This window comes from Hirundo rustica, chromosome 4 (assembly GCF_015227805.2).
Source record: "Hirundo rustica isolate bHirRus1 chromosome 4, bHirRus1.pri.v3, whole genome shotgun sequence".
Taxonomy (NCBI): domain Eukaryota; kingdom Metazoa; phylum Chordata; class Aves; order Passeriformes; family Hirundinidae; genus Hirundo; species Hirundo rustica.
Genome location: NC_053453.1, coordinates 64,589,605 through 64,609,041, shown reverse-complemented (window position 1 = coordinate 64,609,041; position 19,437 = coordinate 64,589,605). Strand labels below are relative to the sequence as shown.

At 42.9% G+C, this 19,437-nt stretch overlaps 1 protein-coding gene across 7 annotated transcripts in view; it reads right to left on the bottom strand.

Moving 5' to 3' along the window:
- Nucleotides 1-19,437, bottom strand: part of TMEM178B (transmembrane protein 178B) — a 236,879-nt gene that overhangs the window by 115,182 nt on the left and 102,260 nt on the right. The window contains exons 5-6 of one of the 7 annotated variants that reach the window (XR_005700483.2): nt 3,084-3,215; nt 428-2,610 (exon numbers count right to left, since the gene is read on the bottom strand). The exons of 4 other annotated variants lie outside the window; for them this stretch is intronic. Coding sequence is in view for 1 of the 3 variants with exons in the window: in XM_040061744.2 (XP_039917678.1) it covers nt 15,157-15,274 (118 nt within the window). In the remaining 2 variants the exon portion in view is untranslated. Of the gene's footprint in view, nt 1-427; nt 2,611-3,083; nt 3,216-15,156; nt 15,275-19,437 lie in introns of those variants that run through there. 2 more of the 7 variants (XM_040061744.2, XR_009207750.1) reach the window with 2 other exon arrangements.

Here is a 19,437-nt window from a genome sequence, read left to right as displayed (position 1 = left end):
CAAAGATAAACTTAAGTTTGCATTAAGGGGCAAAACTTTTGGGTTTCGTGTACTGGATCTAATTAGGAAACAAATTATTTCCGAGATTGATAGGATACTGGATGTCACACTGCTAATAATTTCATTTCTGAAGGCTTTTTACAATGCTCAAGCCTAACAGAATTGTTTCCATAGGGCTATATGTTAATTTAAAAAAGGAACAGAACAGTGGATGAATTTTAAGTATAAACTAACAGTCTGCTGTGGTGATTGCATCTCTGAGTTGGGGCATAAAATTTAAAATTGAAGCTGAGCAGAAAATTACTATATAGGCAAAAATGAAAACCTCTAACACCTCATTAACAGAGGAAACTTGCATAGTGGACAAAAATATGAATACTGACAAATGAAAACTATCATTTCAATCTTCATTTTTATTCTCCTAAGGTTTATTTTAAGTACCAAAGTAAGTACATTTGTTTCATTATTACTTTTAAATACAGAGACAAATTATTTGCTGGAACATCTCTGTGGTATAATAGCTGCCCCATGATTTTTCCCTGATCAGACCCTTTTAACTTCTCTGTAAGGAAATTCCATCCTTGCTTTGACAGAACCCACTCTTCTCTTTAGCCTGAAATTCTCTTGTATAGTGGCATTCTCTCTAGGACATAATTCAAGAAAACCTATTTGGAGGTCCAGAAACTGTCTGTAGGAAATCTAAGGTCAAAAGTTTCTACTGGAGCTTTCTCAATGATGCATCAAAGATACTCCCCAAATAAATGTCAGAGTTACCTTTGAGAACTCCTTAACTTTATCAGAGACTGTTCCCATTAGCTCCTTTAGAAGTCTGAGACATCTAGATAAAAGTGCAGAAGTATCTCCCTAGACTTTGCTTCCTACTCGCAAACCCTTTTATAAACCTGACCTGACACCTTTTGGCTCCAGAAGCTCAAAAGTGCCATTGCCAGTAGCTGTTGTACTCCATGAAGAGGGTCATGGCACCTGGAAGGGCTTCATAGACCAGCACAGAAGAGAGTGGCTAACCACAGTCACCATCTGTGGCTTCTCCTAACTGGACAGGCATGGGGACTGTAGTAGAGATTCTCTCCTAGCAGAGAAGACAGCTACGTGATTCAGGAAGTGAAGAACCTCACATTAACCATTAGGCAGCTTGGTAACAGAAATCACAGACCACACTGGTGACCTCTCAAGCCACCAGCTTCTCTTTTCAAAGCAAGTCAGCTGAGAATCTGGCAAAACCCCAGACCTGTGGCAGGGTGCTGGACACTGTTTGGACCAACGCACAGCATGAAGACAGGACCTGCTGCTTGCTGGGAGGAGGGACAGGCATGGTGTACCTCTGTTCTTTTGGTTTTCACTGTCCTGTAAGATTGCAGATGTGTACAGGGACATACTTGAAGCAGGGTTTATATAGAGAGATGATATCTTTTGTTCAGACTAACAGATACAGTTGGAAGAAACAGAAAGACAAGTTTTAAGCTTGAAAAACTTTTTCGTTTTGCTTTCCAGCAAAGCCAGTTGAGCTAATATAAGGTATTCTGTCCCTATAACACTTGGCCTTACTTTTGTGTTTTAGACAATCACTACTACAGAAATCCTACCACTGTTTACTTTAACCACTCTGAAATGGCCCAGGTCCTCCCTCTTTGGTCTGAGAGGTTAATTTTTTCTTCAACCTCCACAGACTGCGTGAGAGCATTCCTCCCCTACCCAAGCTGTTGGTGTTCGTGATAAAACCATACAGCATGTAGATGGCTCCAGCATGTATTACTTTCTTACAACTAAAACAAATAGCATTGTTCCCAGATTTTTTAACATAGGCTTGCAGAAGGAAGGAAAGACATCAAAGACCTCCCACTAACACAGCAAGTCTTCTACCACCATATTAACCCCACACGATCTCACAACCCACTGCCATAACAGGCATCTTTGCATTCCCCAGCCATCCATCCATCCATCCATCCATCCCTTTCATGGTCCTCGCCCTGATGGCAAGAGACAAGACTGAGAACCAAACCCACGTTCATTCAGTATATCTTAGGGCCACTAAATACCAAAATAATGAAGTTAATGAAGTCAGAAAGAATGGCACCTATATCCATTTTGTGATGTATGGATTACATCCCATCTCATCAGACATATCGGACTATTATGGTGCCATTATCCATGATGGCAATATTTGCCTGTGTCATGGTTAAACCCCAGCCAGCGGCTAAGCTATTCACTCACTCTCCCCACCAGTGGGACTGGGAAGAGAATAGGAAGGATAAAAGCTGGAAAATACATGGGTTGAGATAAAAACATTGTGATAGGGAAAGCAAAAGCAGCACACACAAGCAAAGCAAAACAAGCAATCAGTTCCTTGCTTTTTTTCCCATGGGCAGGCAGGAGTTCAGCCATCTCCAGGAGAGCAGGGCTCCATCACATGCAATGGTGACTTGGGAAGACAAACACCATCACTCCCAACATCCTCTCCTTCCTCTTTCTTCCCCCCACTTCATACATTGAGCATGATGCCATACGGTATGGAATATCCCTTTGGTTAGTTTGGGTGACTTGTTCCAGCTGTGTCACCTCCCAGCCTCCAACTTCCTCACCAGCATGACCCTATAAAAAGCAGAAAAAGCCTTGGCTCTAGATAAGCACTACTCAGCAATACCCAAAATATCTCTATATTATCAACCCTGCAGTACAAATCCAAAACACAGCCCCATACCAACAACTGGGAAGAAATTTGACTCTACCCCAGCCAAAACCTGCACAGGCTGAGACAATTAGTAGTGTTTAGTTATCCAGCCACATAATTAGAATAAGCTTCAGTGCATGTAAAATGAACCTGCTTACTTATTAATAGCTATGTCAGGTCATTGTACACATCAGAGACTCCTCATTAAGTCTGAGTCCATTTCAATTTCTCTGTCTTCTGCTAAAGTTTTTTTTTCCACAGTACTGACAGCAGATACTCAAGGGACCTCACTGTAATCTCCAAGATAACAACGCCACACCTACGCAATTACACCACTGAGTAGCAGCAGGAGGCTTACAGGATGCAACTTCTGCACACCAGAGCCATCACTCACATATTTGTTAGAAGCGCAGGTCTGCCCACATTTAGAGCTTGAACACAAACCACATCCCTGTTAGTGCCTGTCTCTCTACGGAATCGCAAGTTGTGCTTTCACCTGCTGCAATACAGCATGTACATGCACAGCCTGTGGAATGGGAAAAAATATTATTAATATTATTTCACTCTTAATGCCTTAGCAAAAGTTCACATACTTGATGTATGAGGACATAAGCATTCATGTGATAGCTTGATCAATCAACAGATCAATAGCTCAGCTGATCATCTGTCACCTTTAATTCTTTCAGGATTATATCTCAAGACAAAAGACAGACAGTACTTCCAAATACCTTACAAAAACCCAGATGTATCAGCTGTTTCTCTGGACTATATCAGTATTAACAATCACAGGATCCTTGTAAGCTTCTTCTTGTCTTCTGCATACTTTAATTTCTAGCAGCATTCAGTTGCTGCATAGAAATAGATGCATCTGCATTGTTTGCTACAAACACCAAGGATTTGAACGAAGACACAGTTAGATCTATGAATGATGCTCAACCCATGTTTCATTGCTTTTTATTGTAGGTCCTTTGGTAAACTGAGTTCTTTAGCTAGATTATTTGACCAGAAAACAATCATTAAGCACTGGTGCTTCCTAAACTAACTCACGTCACTCCAAACATGAGTCAGCCTGGTAGTTACAGGAGCAGAGTCTAGATTCTCAGGTCCTCCTCTTTTTTATGCAATTACCTGCCATTGAACTTGGAAAAACTATCCGGCCTTGCTCTGTCCCAATCACTCAGCTAATGGAATGGATGTGCTGTACCACACGAGGCATGGCAGGCATTGCTAACCAGCATCGGTGAAGCTGCCTCACATCTGGCTTTCCAGGAGAAACTGAACAAGGGTCCGGCAGGTGCTGAAGGCATTAATCCTTCCAATTTCAGGCAGACTAGAGGCTACCTACACTGCCATCTCACCCAAAGGAGGAGGCACAGAGACAGAGGGCAGCCCATACATGCTACCTGTGGCACAGAAAAGTCAAAGCTCCTACAGTATTCTGTACCTATAAAGGATCCTGGCATGGGGAAACAACAACATATAGAAGACAAAGTAAAAAGGACAATTTGAAGACCCCTTTCCAAAGGCAAGTCATGCTCTGGGGAAGAACACAGAGTCAAGAAGTGGGAAGATCTGCAGAGGGCAAGGGGTCAAAGCAGCAGGAGCTGTTATCACAGACAGTGATATATGATCCTTGCATCACAGTGAATGAAGAGTGCTTGGAGCAGAGGCTGGCACTTCTCCAGTGCCAGAAGAAAATTGAAACATGAAGAAGTGATGGCAGGTCCATCCATCATATTTGGATTTCTAACCACCCCATTCAGAGTGGAAGGTCCCCAGTAAAAGAGAAGTATCATGTTTCAAGGAAAAATATTCAATGACAAGGATTCTTACACAACAGAAACTGATGATTCTTCAAGTTGGGATCACATCTTGACATTAAGATCTAAGATAAGACACCACAGGAAAGAGTTAAAGTTGTGTGGTTCATTTCTAGGAAAGTTATCTTATGAACAGAGAGCAGAAAGGACAACAAAGGAATCCTCTCCAATGAAACTCTCCTACTCCTACCAAATCAGCCATAGGTTGTCTTTTTTCAGGAATTCATTTAGTCTCAATAAACCTAATGCAGAATTGGCCAGATGCTTGGGTCAGCATAAATTGGTGCAGCTCCCCTGATTTCTGGGTGCCAAAACTCAGCACAGGGTACACCCAAAGTGCCAGACATTCATCATTACAGACATAACACATCACTGCTCACAGAAGTAAAGGTTTTAGTGGTGCTTCAAGACCCATCCAGCTACAGCACATTTATCTTGCCTGCTATTCAGTCATTCTCTGTCTCCTTGAAATTAATGTGCAGATTTGTTAAGCTATTGTTGTAGTAATGTACATTACTTTTACTTCTGGAAAAAGTTACACTTCTTTCACTTATCTCACAACACACATAGACACTCAGAGTGTATGCAATCAGTTTGTAAATGTCATGTGACCTAGCTGGCTGAAAAGTGCTCTATGAGTATCATAAATCATTCTTTATCTGCCTTGGCTCTTTTTATAAATATCACATCTTGGCTTTGTATGTCATAAATGCTTTGGACCATTTCTTTTGTTTAGGTGGTAAAACAGCAGTAAGAATTTGTTTATGAATAGGGAAAGAAAGGTATTAAAATTTCTTTGCTGTGGCTGAAAGCACAGTCCCAACAGGGGCTGAATTTCCAATCTTTCATATAAAAGCCATCAAAATCTTTTTTCACTGGGCTACCTGGGATGTTGTTTAAAGCTCAATGCACACAAGAATTCCCATGCAAATTACCCACCTGAGGGTATCAACATGGACCCATGATTATAATAGCAACATATTGACATAAAAAAAGCTAATTAGCTGCTTCCTTTCTGCCAGTTGCACACTGCACACCGTGCTCAGCACCTTCTGGGCTGCTGCAGACACACCAGCAAATACCCTCCTTCCATGGAGCTCAGCACAGCAGCTGCTTTAAGGTGTGAACAGAAGCACAGAAGTGTGAGGGGATGAGTGCTCCACAAGCAAAGGTGTAGAGAGTTCAAAGTGTATCCCTTTCCTTCATGTGGAGCAAAGCTCTCTTCATGCATGCACCATTTCCAAAAAATTGGAATTGACTTCATAATGTTTTTATTCCTCGGTACAAAGTGCCACTGAACTGCTGTATTCTTATGCCGCATGTTAGGGGCTGATAAGAATAAGACCGTGTGGGGAATTTAGTCCTTCATTTCTCACAGGGGAAGACAGACTTTGTGGTATTTTCTCACTGAAAGACAAGCCCAAAAGAAGGCTGTGAACTCATAGCTTCTAGAGGTTAGAGTCAAGCAATTCATCTAGGAAGTTGCACATTCTGATTAGAGGATCTTAAGGTGCTAAGTAAAAAACAGTATCCTTCCATGAAGGCAACTGAAATAAACTGTGAATTACCAAAGCAATTCTAAACCATACAGGCCTTGATTGCCTTGTATAGTGATTTGCACTCCCTCACTGTGAGTATCAAAAGCAGGTATAAAAGGCGTGCAGTGGAGAAATAGGGGATGCTGATTAAGGGCATTTTATACACACACTGCCCTGAACTTAATAGGTATGAAAGTGTACCACAAGGTAAAGAGAAAAAAATCCAGTCCCCAGAACTCAAAATACACATCCTTTGTGGCTATCGAGCCCTTTATACTTGCAGTTGTCCTGATATTAATGCTTATTCTTACAATGCACTAGAGAAAAGACCATAACGAAATCTAAGTCCCAGAAGGATCTGGACTACCTGAAGTCCATTTTCAGGTTTTCCTGTTCATTCCCAGTTTTGTAGTTTATAGTCTCTGCAGTGTTCTTTGACTTGCCTTTTTTCTATGTTATGCACCACGGAACGTGAGCACCCCTTCAGGATTTTCCCCTCTAACTGTTCTGCATCCACAGCATCACCTTCCACCCAGAGAACCTTTATGTAACCATGAAGGTGACATAATAATGAGCAGCTGCATGGCTCAGGTCAGTGGCAATAGGACAGTAAGCCCTTCATTTGGGGTCACCAGCAAGAATCCAAATAATCTCAACATAAAATGAAAGTTGTTCCCTTTAGTGACTTTTTGGTCAACTGTGAAAAAGGAGTTTGCAGTTTCACAACAGACTAAAATGTCATAGAAAATAAATAATACAATACATAAACAGAAAACAGTGCACCCATGTGACACCAACACTACCACACAAAAACAAAACCAGGTCTGAAAACCAAACTACTAACTTCTTGCCTTTTATCTTCTAGGTAAGGATGCAGGTGCTCTGGTGGGAGGCAGAAACATGCATTTCTGTTGTCTCTGCTGTCCTCATGCAGAAGTAAAGCATGGGACTCAGCATCTAGGAATGTAAAGCCTATACTAAAGCCACCACACAAGAAGGGAAGAAATGGAAACGCAGGGTATCAGCAAGAGAGATTATCTGCTTATTCCTTCCACAGTTGCAGTTCAAGGAGGAGCAGAAAATGCTTCTCTGTACTGTCAGGTCCTGCTGACTTAGCATTAAGATGAACGAACACAGTTCTAGAGTAAAGCTCTTTACGTGTGAGAGCACCAGAACCAAAAAGAGTAATTTGTAAGCAGCCCGGCACCCCTACAAAGCTAGCTCATTTCACATTTTTATATTCTCCACATTCATCGTAGAGATAACACTTTCCCCTCTGGCTAGAAATTAAAACATCTTTTTTCTCTTTTATTTCATTGGCTCTGAGAAAAAAGCTGTGTAAGAAAGATAATGCTGTGGCAAATGCACAGTGAAAATGCTAAGAGTTAACAAAAACCCCTGGCTAGGAATGGGAGATAAGGTTAAGGGCAATGACCTTCTTTTTGCTCCTAAAAATGTGGAACAAAGGTTAGCTGTTCTACTAACCCTGCTTGCTGTTATTTTTTGACTCCTCATGGCCCAAAGAAGGCCCTGAAGCAAAAAAAATAAAAAAGCCTCAAATCTCATGGCCTATTTGAGGTGCATTCTTTGAGAATCTCTTTCCTTCATCAGATACAAAGCAGTCAATGAATGAAGACAGCTGTCCCTGAAGACATGAGAGCACCCAGGCACACAATGAGTTCAAGGTACTTGGGGCACTCTGGCAGCCATCGGCAAAAATTAGGGAATTTATTTCTCCTGCTACATCCCATCATATTAACCACTGCATGCTCAGCTGGACTGCTGCAAAGAAGAGGAACAGAGCTTAATTTCATTAGCCAGCACTGACTAAAATTCCAATAAAATAGGACAGGAGAATAATGCTAGAAGGCATACTGATCTGTCACTACCCTAACATAACCCACATTGTACTTGACCGTAAAAAAGAAAAAATATCTCACACAGCAACTCCCCCAGGCCTCCAGACTAATTCTGACTGCTGTGGCCATTCTGAACTGATTTTTTTTATCTTATTAAAAAAGCAGCAATGATATCTGCTTCCTCTGTGTCAGAACTCTGCTTGATATTGGAGACTTGCTTTCAAACTCCAAACAGCTTTTGTGCAAGAAGCTCGCTTGCCTCTTTTCTTCTTCGATATCTGTCTTTAAATGAAATTGTAAGGCTGGCAGGACTGGACTGAAAAAAAGAACCATTAAACCTTGATCATTTTCTGCTAGAAGAAACAATCTAAGCCAAAATGACACTCAGATCAGGAAAAAACATCCACTTTGATAAGCTGGTAATTAAACAGAAGCTGGTGAGGCAGTGTGATCAGTCAGCCATGCTGGCCAAGATGTTACTGTTAAATAGGACAGCAAGTTTTAAAGGGAAATTTTACTCATCGCCCTCCTAGAAGATGCCACAGATACTCCACTAGAGAGGAGAGGTCATGCACAGAAAACAGGAAGGATCCTGGTCTTAGAAGAAAACCCCAAACATACAGACCATGCCAACAGAACAAAAAAGCTGAAGCAGAGAAATATTTGAGTACTTTATTGTTTTTTTCACGTCTGGTAACATGTGAGCTGAAGGATAACTGACTTGGAATCCCTCAGACAGCGCATTAAGTATTTCAAATGTCCCAGGGCAATAAACCATCAGCTGGAACAATTATAAATCTGAAGACTTGGGAAAGGATGGATTTACATGGTATATTTTGTGAGGACCAGAATTGGCCCTGAAGACCTTGGATTCTTAGGAAGAGATTATGTGCCAAAGGAGCGGAAGGAAGGGACAGTACAGAAATCTATGCAGAGGAACAGGTTTGAAATCACATCAGCTCAGCCTGTGGAAAGTGAGCAAAGGGAGGTGGGACAGTTCACACGATTTAGGCCTATGAAAACAGCCAACTCACATTAATTAATCTGTCAAGCTTTGCAGGGCTCTCCCGACCCACTAGGATGCTAATGCTGCCAAAGCTGTTGCTACCAATCACTTCGTCTCCTTCCCCAGCGCCGGTCCCCAATGTGAACAAGGTACATGTGGGGATCCTCTAGACCAGGGCTGAATCCCCTTCTTGGTAAAGGAGCTCTGCTGGCCTCCACACAGGTCCTCATACCTGCCAGAGAGGAAAGTGGGACCAAGAGGTGCCAATCTTTGGTGTTGTTTTGGCATGTTTGACCATGAAAGAAGCAGCTACAAAGCCCTACTGGCACAATTGATAGAGAAAGCCAAAATCCAACCTTGCTCTATTTTTTCTTCTTTCCCTGCATGTCTTCTTTCCCTCCCATGCCCAAAAGAGACTTGGCATGCAAATCACTCATTAGTATGCACACCAGAGATCCCCCAGTTCAGTGGTAGGTTTGAGTGAAAAACAGATGCATGGCAACTGCAACCCCTGAGGCAAGTTCAGTATGTGGCTATCCAGATATCTCAGTTATAACCTATCAGACTGATAGAGAGATCAGCATTTTTAAAAAAAGAATTTTAAATGGCTCAAGCTAAAAGTATGAAAATCCTATTCCTTGTAACAATATTAAGGCTTACAAAGTCTAGGTATGCAACAGAGACCATCCCAACTGGTCTATCCCCTACTTAATACAAAACACCAAGGGAACAGGAAAGGTTTTTCATAATGCCCAAACAATGGAAAAATACAAAAAATCCACAGAAATCATTAACAAATTAATCATTAACAAATTAACCAATGATATTTGACATCACTAGAAATTTATATTGCCTCCAACGGATACTGGATCAGACTTCTGGAGATCATTGATAGATTACAGGGAGGGGGAACAGGAAAAAAAGTGTGTAAGGTGCTTCAAAGCTACAAGGCTCAGACCCTTCCAAATGCACAGGGATATGAATCTCTAAAATTTAGCTTCAAATTCATAATCTAAACTTCTCCACAACTTCCCAAGATTTTTTTTCTTTTTATTTAAGGTTTCTATTTAGTCAAAAGAACTTCAAAACCGATCGTTTCCTTGTTACTTTAAATAGTCTGAAACACTAACCACCAATAATATTTTCATTATCACAACCACAGTTTCTCTCAGAGCAGGGAGAGTTTCTCACTCTTTGCTCTTAGACAAACCACAGAGTTTCTTGAGTGTTGGCTGCTAAACAATTGGTTATTATCCTGTGGACTTTTGCCCATCCTTTCTTTTATGCAGGCTCACTGTGTGCCTGCACAGATGACAGGATGTATATTTTGCAGCGTGCTGTTTTAGCACATGGCTCAGCATGCAGAGCACAAACTCTCCAGTCTGACTGTCAGTGTTCCCAGCATCAGGACATAGATAAATAGCTCTCAGGATAGGGCTTATTAGGCTCCACCAAACTGCCAAGAGGAGCAATAGATTCTGTGAAGTGAAAGCATTCACCAGGTGGCAAATACTCATCACCGGATTTGAGCAAGGACACATGTTGCTCTTAAAATACTTCCTAGTAACTATAAAAAAGAAAGGTAGAAGACCACATTTGAATTAGTTGTCTCTGGCTTAATCTTCAGGGAAGGGAAGGTGCATTCTGCAGCACACCTCCAAGTCCTGGAATCCCCTTAAGTGGGGAAACCACTGCAGCCCTGTCATTCCCATCTGCCTGGGTTTACTGTCCAAGGAAACAGGAACAAGCTGGGTAATGACATCTGCTCAAGCCCTACCCTGACAGACAGTTGTAACACCAACAAAGTTCTTACTGCAAACAGCTGTGAAGAATTCCCAATCCCAGTGCTTAGATAAATGGGACTATATCCTATTATCTTTATATTGAGTTCTTTATCTGTACCCCAGAGGCCTGAAAGTGGCCAAACTGCACATCTCGATTCCTAAGACGCACAACCAAACATGTGAACTCACTAAGTTCATTGGAAGGCATAAGCTGAAACGAAGGTGATGACCAGGCATTGGGGTACACTGTGGCAGTACAGCTCAGAGCTGCCTCCTGATGGAAAGCTATTTCCATGCCTCGATCTATATATAGGAGTTCTCTGATACTTACACTGAATTTGAGAATCTCTCGTGCTCCACTAAGTAAATTTGCATGGCACAGAACTAACTTAGTACAGGCAGAATTGCTCTACGGAATATTTTTGTGTGTGTTTGTTGTTGTTTTGTTTTAAACCTTCTCAGAATTACTCTAACTAGATTGAGGGGGAACTTCTGTATAAAACAGTCCTCTGGACAGCCCATGCTTGCAGGGTGAGTGAGAGGCTAAAAATTTCATGCTGGAACCACCTTCAGCAGCTTGAACATGGGGGCTTCAAGGAATTTACCTTCAGAAAATGCTCTACCCAAGTGGAGCCAGAACAGAGAGCTGGCCCCTGACAGTGAGGGATCAATAACAGCTTGGAGAGAGTTGAAGTGAACAGTGTCAGGTCAGAAAGTGAATCCTCTGAAAGAGACTGTGAAGTGACACAAAAGCTGCCAGGCCAGAGGCCATGTCATCATCACCTCCTACCACACTCCTGCAGAGGGGGCACCCGAGATGGCACCTGATGTCCCTAGGGACAGGAACAGAGTGAGAGGGAGCCATCCCTGCCTGCCCTGCTCAAGGGGGTGGTGTCAGGAGTGTACCCAGCTCTCTGACACCAGAGCTCAGTGAAGCACTGCATTCCCAGAGGAGCCTTTGCCCTGCTGCTGCTGCCAGTGCAGAGACAAGCACACACCATGTTTACTGAGACAGGGAACCGTGGTTTTTATACTAATGCTGTCCCTATTTTGGGCTTTTTATCTTTTTATGGCTGATGCCTGCCCTTGCTGAGACTTCAAGTCTTGTATTTACATGAGAATGGTTTCATTTCAGGAATTATTAAGTGTGTTTAAATATTAAACAGTCAATAAATGCCAAATCAAGACAAATATTCATTTAAGATGTAAATAGAAAAAAAGGTTTCAAGTCAACAAAAGCCTATGAGACATACGGTCCTGCTCAGGGGAGTGTACAGGCCTGACAGCACCAGAACAGATGTCCCATCCCAGAAGAATTGTTTCAACTTCTGTTTGCACTTTAGGACTTCTTTATGGTTTTTGTTTTGATTGCAGCCCCAACTCCAAGTTTACCTTCTTTTAGGAAATAAAATAGTAATAGAATGGCACACATACAAAATCCATTTCACCCCCCTTCAAGTCATGAGGGGATTTAGAAATAGCACAGAAGTCATCCCAAGCCAAAATCTTCAAATGTCCAGTGTTTGTATGGATGCACAGGATGCAGCAGAGGAGACCTGAACTGGACAGGTTTTGCCCCACCCCTACCAGCCCCAGATATGATGTACATGGCAGGAGGGTGCCTGCTCAGCCTCTGCTACCTTGCAATGGATGCAGTCGATACCAGGCAGCACTGAACACCCCACAGCTGATGTGAAAGTGTTGCTGAGCACAATATCATTGCCAAAAGAAAAATCAACGCTGTCAGTTCTGCTTTGCCTGTAGCTGCACGCTCACAGTGCCCGCTTTGCACTGGGGCACTTAGCAATATGGCAAAGCTACAAGACCCTTTAAATTGCAACCACAATTATTCACGCCTTACCTAGCACTCACCTGCAGCCAGGTTTCCTGGACAATGTATGGGAGGCCTAAATATATGCAAAAGATGCTGTATAGAGAAGTGTCATGCCAGAGAAAACACATTTTATGAAGACAGTCTTCTTGGAAGAGGAATACAGTTAGCACACAACCTGAACAAATTGCTGGAGGTCCACAGCAAGACACAGGTCACAGCTGCAGTTGGAACATAGTCCAACTGGGGTAAGGGGCAGGGCACACAGGGTCTGCTTGAAACCCCAGAGAATTAAATTCAGGGGACTTAGGCTCAGATTCTTGCTTATCAAATCCTCCTAAGGCTTGACTTCCACACCAATGAGGTCTCCATGATTTTGCATAGTTATGCTGAAGAGTATGAGTCACAACACCTGCAGAAGGTTCCTAGAGGTTCTCTCTTAGGTGTCTGTAAAACACATATTTAAACTACATTTCCTAAATCATAAACAAATACATAAGGCCTCCTGACTTACATTCAAAGTGGGATTTTTTAACATGAAGGTCACCTTGAAAGCTGCAGAGAAAAGAGAAAACTCATTTTATCTCTAGCATCATGGTCCTGCCTCTTCCTGCCATAGCAAAAAGATCCTCACCATAGGAAAAACTCATTTTTAACTCTTACTCAAAATGGACCTGCCACAGATTTTGAATATACAGCCATGATTCAAGAACACCTGTCTGGCCACATCAAAGAGCTGTCTGGGTAGGAAAGTGAAAGATCCCTTGGCACTTTGCTTACTTTTGAAGTAACTTTAAAGAGACAATATGGTTTTGGAGATACGATGGTGGCTCTAGCAATCAGAAGACCTGGATTCTATTTCTGGCTCTGTCACTGACCTGATGAATGACTCAAGACAAATGACTTCCACACATCTGCCAAGTTTCAGAGAGCAAGTGTGAGACTCACACTAGCCCATTTTCTCCAAAGCCGTCCCTTCAGTCCCAGCTTCCCACACATTTGCAGCACAGTCATGACCTCTGTCACGCTTCATGATACCTTACACAAGCTTAGAAACCACCTCTTCACAGGCCAGCCTACTGTGCCTAGGGTGCAGAACCCCAAAGTAGAAGGCAAGGTTTAGTCCTCCAAGTTAGTTTTATCAAAAGCACTACTTCAGCTCTTTCCATGAATTAAAGCCAGATACATCCAGGGAGGCTTTATTCCTGGAACACAACTCATGGACTATCATCAGAGGTGCACACTCAGTGTTCACGTGTATACATCTCACAGATGTGGAAAGTCAAGAGGTCCACTTCCAATTATGTACCTCTATTTCTTCTTCTGCCACTTCCATTGACATGAAAAATCCTTTGGCAGAAGGATAACATTTTCGTTTTCTATGGCTGCACAGAAAAAAGAGGCTCCAGCTCTCCCAAGTACACCAAGTGCTTCCATACCTTCATGGCTACAGATTCATTTTCCCACCCAGTGGATCCTTCCTGCACAAAACCATCTCTGTAACCACTGAAGTACGTCACTAGTGATCCCATTTCCAAGGGCTGGCACTGATTATTTGCTGAAGGACATTTGAAAAGTATTTTATTGTCATGGGCTTATACATCTTCTAACACATATCTCAGTAATAATATACCAGTAAGAAAGGAGTGCCATAATCTTTGCCTGAAAAATCCTACTTGTGAAGCACTTATGATCATTATTGTTAAATACTATGACTATTTCATCAGTTACTCCAATAGAGGAAAATAATGTGCTACGACTAGGAGTCACTAGAGGATTCTCTGCCCAGCCTGGTACCTGACTCTTGTCTGTAAACAAAGACTGCCTACCACATATTAATTTCTCTTTACCTCTCACAATTGAGAAGTGGAACTCTAATGCATCCATTTCTTGATTTTTTTTTTTTCCCCACAAAAAAGTGCTACAAGGAAATATAACTGTACAGTTTAAATTAGACTTCCATGCATAATTTCATTAATGTTGCTTTTCATTCGGTGCCACTTGTAATCAGCAGAATTCCTAGTGGTAGAAGGGGAATGGAGATTCTCTCTTGTTCTGAGAGGAGGAAGAGCCCACAGAAAGCAGCAAACGACCAGCCCTTTCTGAAAGCAATTTTAGTCTGTGTGCATGATGTAACACCAAAAGTGATACCTCTGCTTCTTAAAAATACACTTCAGTTCAAATTACTTTATGCAAAGTGTCCCCACTGCCCCTGGCAACAAGAGAGGAAAACACATAGCACCAAGTCATCAGCACTATAAATGGCAAATACACAGGGGAAGAGAGGGGATAACAGAACACAGAACAGGTGGCCGGGGAAGAAAATCTCAAAGGGAACATCAACTGTCAGTGGAAGAACCCTCACAAGGTTTCTCCCACCAATACTTTTGTTCTACATGTAATAACAGAAATGCCAGCAAAGTAGAGGATATCACTGAATGAGCACCTTTCAGAGAGAATGATGACAGTGAGCCTGAACAGTAAAATCTACATGATAAAGAGACAGGAAAGAGAAACAGAAATAAAAAGCCATCTGACACAAGAAATACTGGAGTTAAGAGAGAAGTTCAACATCACAGAGGAAGCCCGTTTCAGAGGCAGGAGTTTGATATCAAGGCAGTACCCTCACCTGGACATTGCCCTGACATAAGAGAAGCTGATTGTCTCTGAGTGTCCTTCAGCAGCGAGGAAGTGGGAAACTGGAAGAGGCTGAGGAGAAGAGTTCACCTGGCTTTGCCCAAACATGTCTGCATCCAGAAGGAAAAGAAAGTGAGAAAATTCTTTCCTTTTAAGGAAGGTCACAACTAAGCAAAAATCAAGAGTAAATACTTTGACAGAAAAGAGCCAAAACCCTATAACTGAGAGGTTAGACTTAACCACTCACAGAGGCTTTTCTTAAATTCTTATGTGATTCTTACCTTTGAGAGGATAGTAACGTTTTTCCACAGTTTTTACCAACCTAAATCATCTTTAATATTTTAAAACTGGGAAACACATAGTTCCTTCACCTTGGCTATAAGTAGGGTCCACAAGAGTCCAGAATAGAGACCGTTCATCCCATTAATCTTCATTCACAAGGAAGCAAATTGCAAGAAAACACTCTATCCCAAGCTTCATTCCTCAAGCTTGCTATAGGAGGACTGTTCAGTCCATGCTCCTGCCAGCCCAAGGAGCCAGGAACTCCTCAAGGCTGGAGCTTACTCTTGAGAGACATTTGTGCCCATCCTGTGAAGTGTGTACCAGCAGGGCTCCCACAGCTCTGTTTTACTGCTTCCTATTTCATGATCTTCCAATCTTTTAATATTGCCAATCCCAACTCATTGCAGACTATCCTCAGTGGATTTGCAGATTATCTGGAGAAGCTTCAGGCTGCTCAGTGCATGAATCCTAAACCCTGACCTTGGGAATGCAAAAAAAATCCAATGGTAAATCTGTCAACATTTCAAGTCAGTAATAGCAAAGAGTGTGGTCTTCTGGAGGGCACAGCCATCAGGCAGTGAGCAAAGGCTTCCATGGCAGGGGTATTTTGGAGGGTCAGGATATGGTTAATGATTTACAGAGACCTCTAACCAGGTTAGCTGTGCATGCCAATGAGAAAAAGGAAGAGCAATCTCCAAGATGCGAGAGGAGCGCTGTAGCTCTTCCCCCAGCAAGGCAGCACTCCCCTCCAACAAGCTCAGGGCTTCAGATTCCTTACTTAGAGGCAACGAAAACACAAGCACAGAAGAGATAGGCATGACAGAAAGGAGAATGGAGGATTACATGGCTCTAGCAAAGCCACGGGGAACCCATCCACATGAAAGTGAAATGAACAATTCACCAAAAAAAAAGTGCTGTGGATGTAGGGACTTGTTGTCATCCCCTTCACTGCTAGATATTGATTTTACAGTATTTGTAAGATTTATTCCCTTTTATTTTCACCAGGGGAAATTAGGCTGTCAGGATCTGTTAACCCGAAACAAGCCATTATCCCTCTCATGATTATCACCTTCCAGGGCTGGCTGCAAAAGGCTCCCAGGCTCTGTGCGACAGGGAATGAGGCTGCTGGCTTTTACACACCCCTCACAGCCACCCTGCCTGTCCCACTCAGGGTGCAGCTGCATCCAGCTGACCAGCCTGCAGAGGACAAAGCCACAAACCTGTGCCTGTAGTGGTACATATCCACCTTCTCCACAGGTACTCAAGGCCCTGCAATTGTTCCCTACAGTTCAGACAATCCCATTGAAAAGCATCCCTTTCTCACGTCCTTGTAACAAACCAGGAGACCCCCCAGGACAGGCATGGATCAAAGATATGAGTACATGCATGGCTCAAGAAACACCGGCACTTACGCAAATGCAATATGGGTTTCTCCATTTACTTTTTTACAGGGTCTGTAGCTGGTCACTTTACGAGAAAGAAGCAGAATATCAAAAGAGATCCTCTCAAAGTCACAGCGACATAAAGCATCCAAAACCAGAGAAACTAGTTGGCTAAACACCAGAATGGTGCTCTCACCAAATTTTGTTTGAGAAGTGTGCACATTCGTTAGCGGCAGTTTCTGAGGAGACTGGGGAGCTGGGTCTGCATCTGACCTCAGTTGAGGCACTATTGTGGAGAATAGCCATCCTCAGGGGCTGTGGTAATTCTCCTACTAAAATCTCTGCTCTACACATTCAGCATGGGATTTTCAAAACCCCTTAAAGTGGTCAAATAAAAATTAGTTGCCATAGGATCAAGGCCCTGTGCTGTTCCCCAGTGGCGACAATTTCCATAACAAACTGCATCTCTCAAACTCCAGCTTGCTCAGCACCAGTCACACTAAATAGGAGTTGTGGAGTACAGACCTGGAAATAGGATTCATGCTTCTGGAGCTGAGTGCATTTCACCAGGCAACAAGGGCATTTTGACTGGTGGAATGGCAGGCACTGTGGGACACACTTTTCTTACCTTAAGTTTTTCAAGCTACGTGAAAAACAGCCTGTGCTTTTAAAGCTCTTTTGAGGCCCACCCAATTGACTGCAGAGTGAAGTTAATTCACTCACGTACAGTGCCTCATTTCTGAGAGGCACACTTAAGCCCAGGAAAAACACTCCACAGTACAGGCTCAGTATGTGATTTTCAGTGTTAATAGTGTGGTAAAATCAAACCAAATTTCCTTTGGAAAAAGGCCACACATCATTCTCCAGTGAGGAGCATGACTGCCTTAAATCACAACTTTCAAACATCTGCCATTACCACTGAAAAACAGCTTAAGAGAATCATCACTACCTAAAAGACATACCCTCCTCTTTTTTTTTCCTCAGGAATTAATAACAAACTTTGCTCTTATTTAAAAGGATGGGATAGGAAAGAAAAGAAAAAAATGAAAAAGCTTTATTCCAGACCAGAATTCAAGTATGACAATTCCTTGCCAAATACGGAGTGCCTCCCAGGCTCAGTCTGAAAAGTGGATTTCCAAATTTCAAGTACCGTGATAATCTTTAATGCAATGCTAACTGCACCAGTCCCAGCTAAAATTATTTATTCTCTAGCATTTCTGTCACTTAAAACTCCCAGCGGATATGGGAAGAGTGAAGGTAGGAAGTACATCAAGGCAGATGTGTGCAGGTCATTGCTCTGCTAAGTGAAGAAGAGCCAGCTTCCTCCTAACAGCTGGTTACCAGAGCTGGCACTGCAAGCGAGAGCCCAGCTTGTGACTCAACCACTGCAGCCAGGCCATAACTCCTTGGGAAAGGCTGAGCTGCACCATCTGGAGTTGGCCCGTGCCTTGCCATGGGGGCATCTGCACTCCTCTGATGTTCAGCCTCGCTCTGCAGAGACACACGCGCAAGGAGCAAAAATAGAGACCGTACATCCTGTGGTGTGGTTCGAGGTTTCCCTGCTGACAGCAAATGGGGATCAGCCCTCTAAGTTCTGGCCAAAGCCAGGTATGTCGCCAGGCAAGCCACCAGGATAGTGTGTTTCCATGCATGTGATACCAAGGGACAGGGAGACAGGATTAAAAATAAACCTTGTAGAGCAAGCTCTGATCATGCATTTGAGGCTCTACGAGCTGTGAACATTACAGCCATGCTCATGGATTGAAATTTGACTGCCCCTGCAAAGAAAATGGTGTCCTGGAGTCATTTGTAATGAGGCACTCCCAGAGCAGCCCTGATGGTACACAGAGTGTGTAAAAGCCCAGCTGGGAACCCAAGGGCCAGTCAGCACCCCAAAGCCTCTTTGTCTTGAGGATGTTTGAGCTAGGCCTAATAAGTTGTGGAGCTTGTAAAGTGCTCTGGGGAGAAAGGAAAGGAACAGTCTCTGACACACCATTCCTCATTTAATTCCCTCAGGAGTGGGATGGTGCCAGAGCTGGCCAGAGTAATTAAGCACACCATCTGGGCCTCCAAATCTCTTGTATGAATAAACTAAGCCTGCATCTAGTTAACCCTTCTGCAACCAGTCACCCACTGAGAGAAGTTACACACTAGGATGAACAAAAATTTGGAGTAGGCTCAAGGGATGCAGCTGTAGAGCCTTACACAGGTGCACTCAGCACCACCAGGCTGAATTACACACTTTTCAATCCAGCCATAGGAAGGAGTAAATGATTCAAGGATGGTCAGGGTGCCATCTGAAAATGATCTGCCACAACACTAAAAACAATGGTTGTGATCATTCAGACTTGTCAGTGAAGGCAGTCAACCCTTTCCAGAGAGTGAATTATAAAAAAACCAATGAAAGTGACCCTGTCAGCAAGAGATGGGGACTAGCCAGATCACAGCTGCCTCTACTGCAGGATTTCCCAGGTTCAAATGTTGCAAGTGAGGAGAGGAACCAGAGTCCAGATGGTGCGCTGCAGATAGAAAGCAGCAGAAGTCTTCTCAAAAAAATCCCTGAGTAAAGACAGTAAATGGGCCTCCTTGGACAGAGATCACCAAGAACA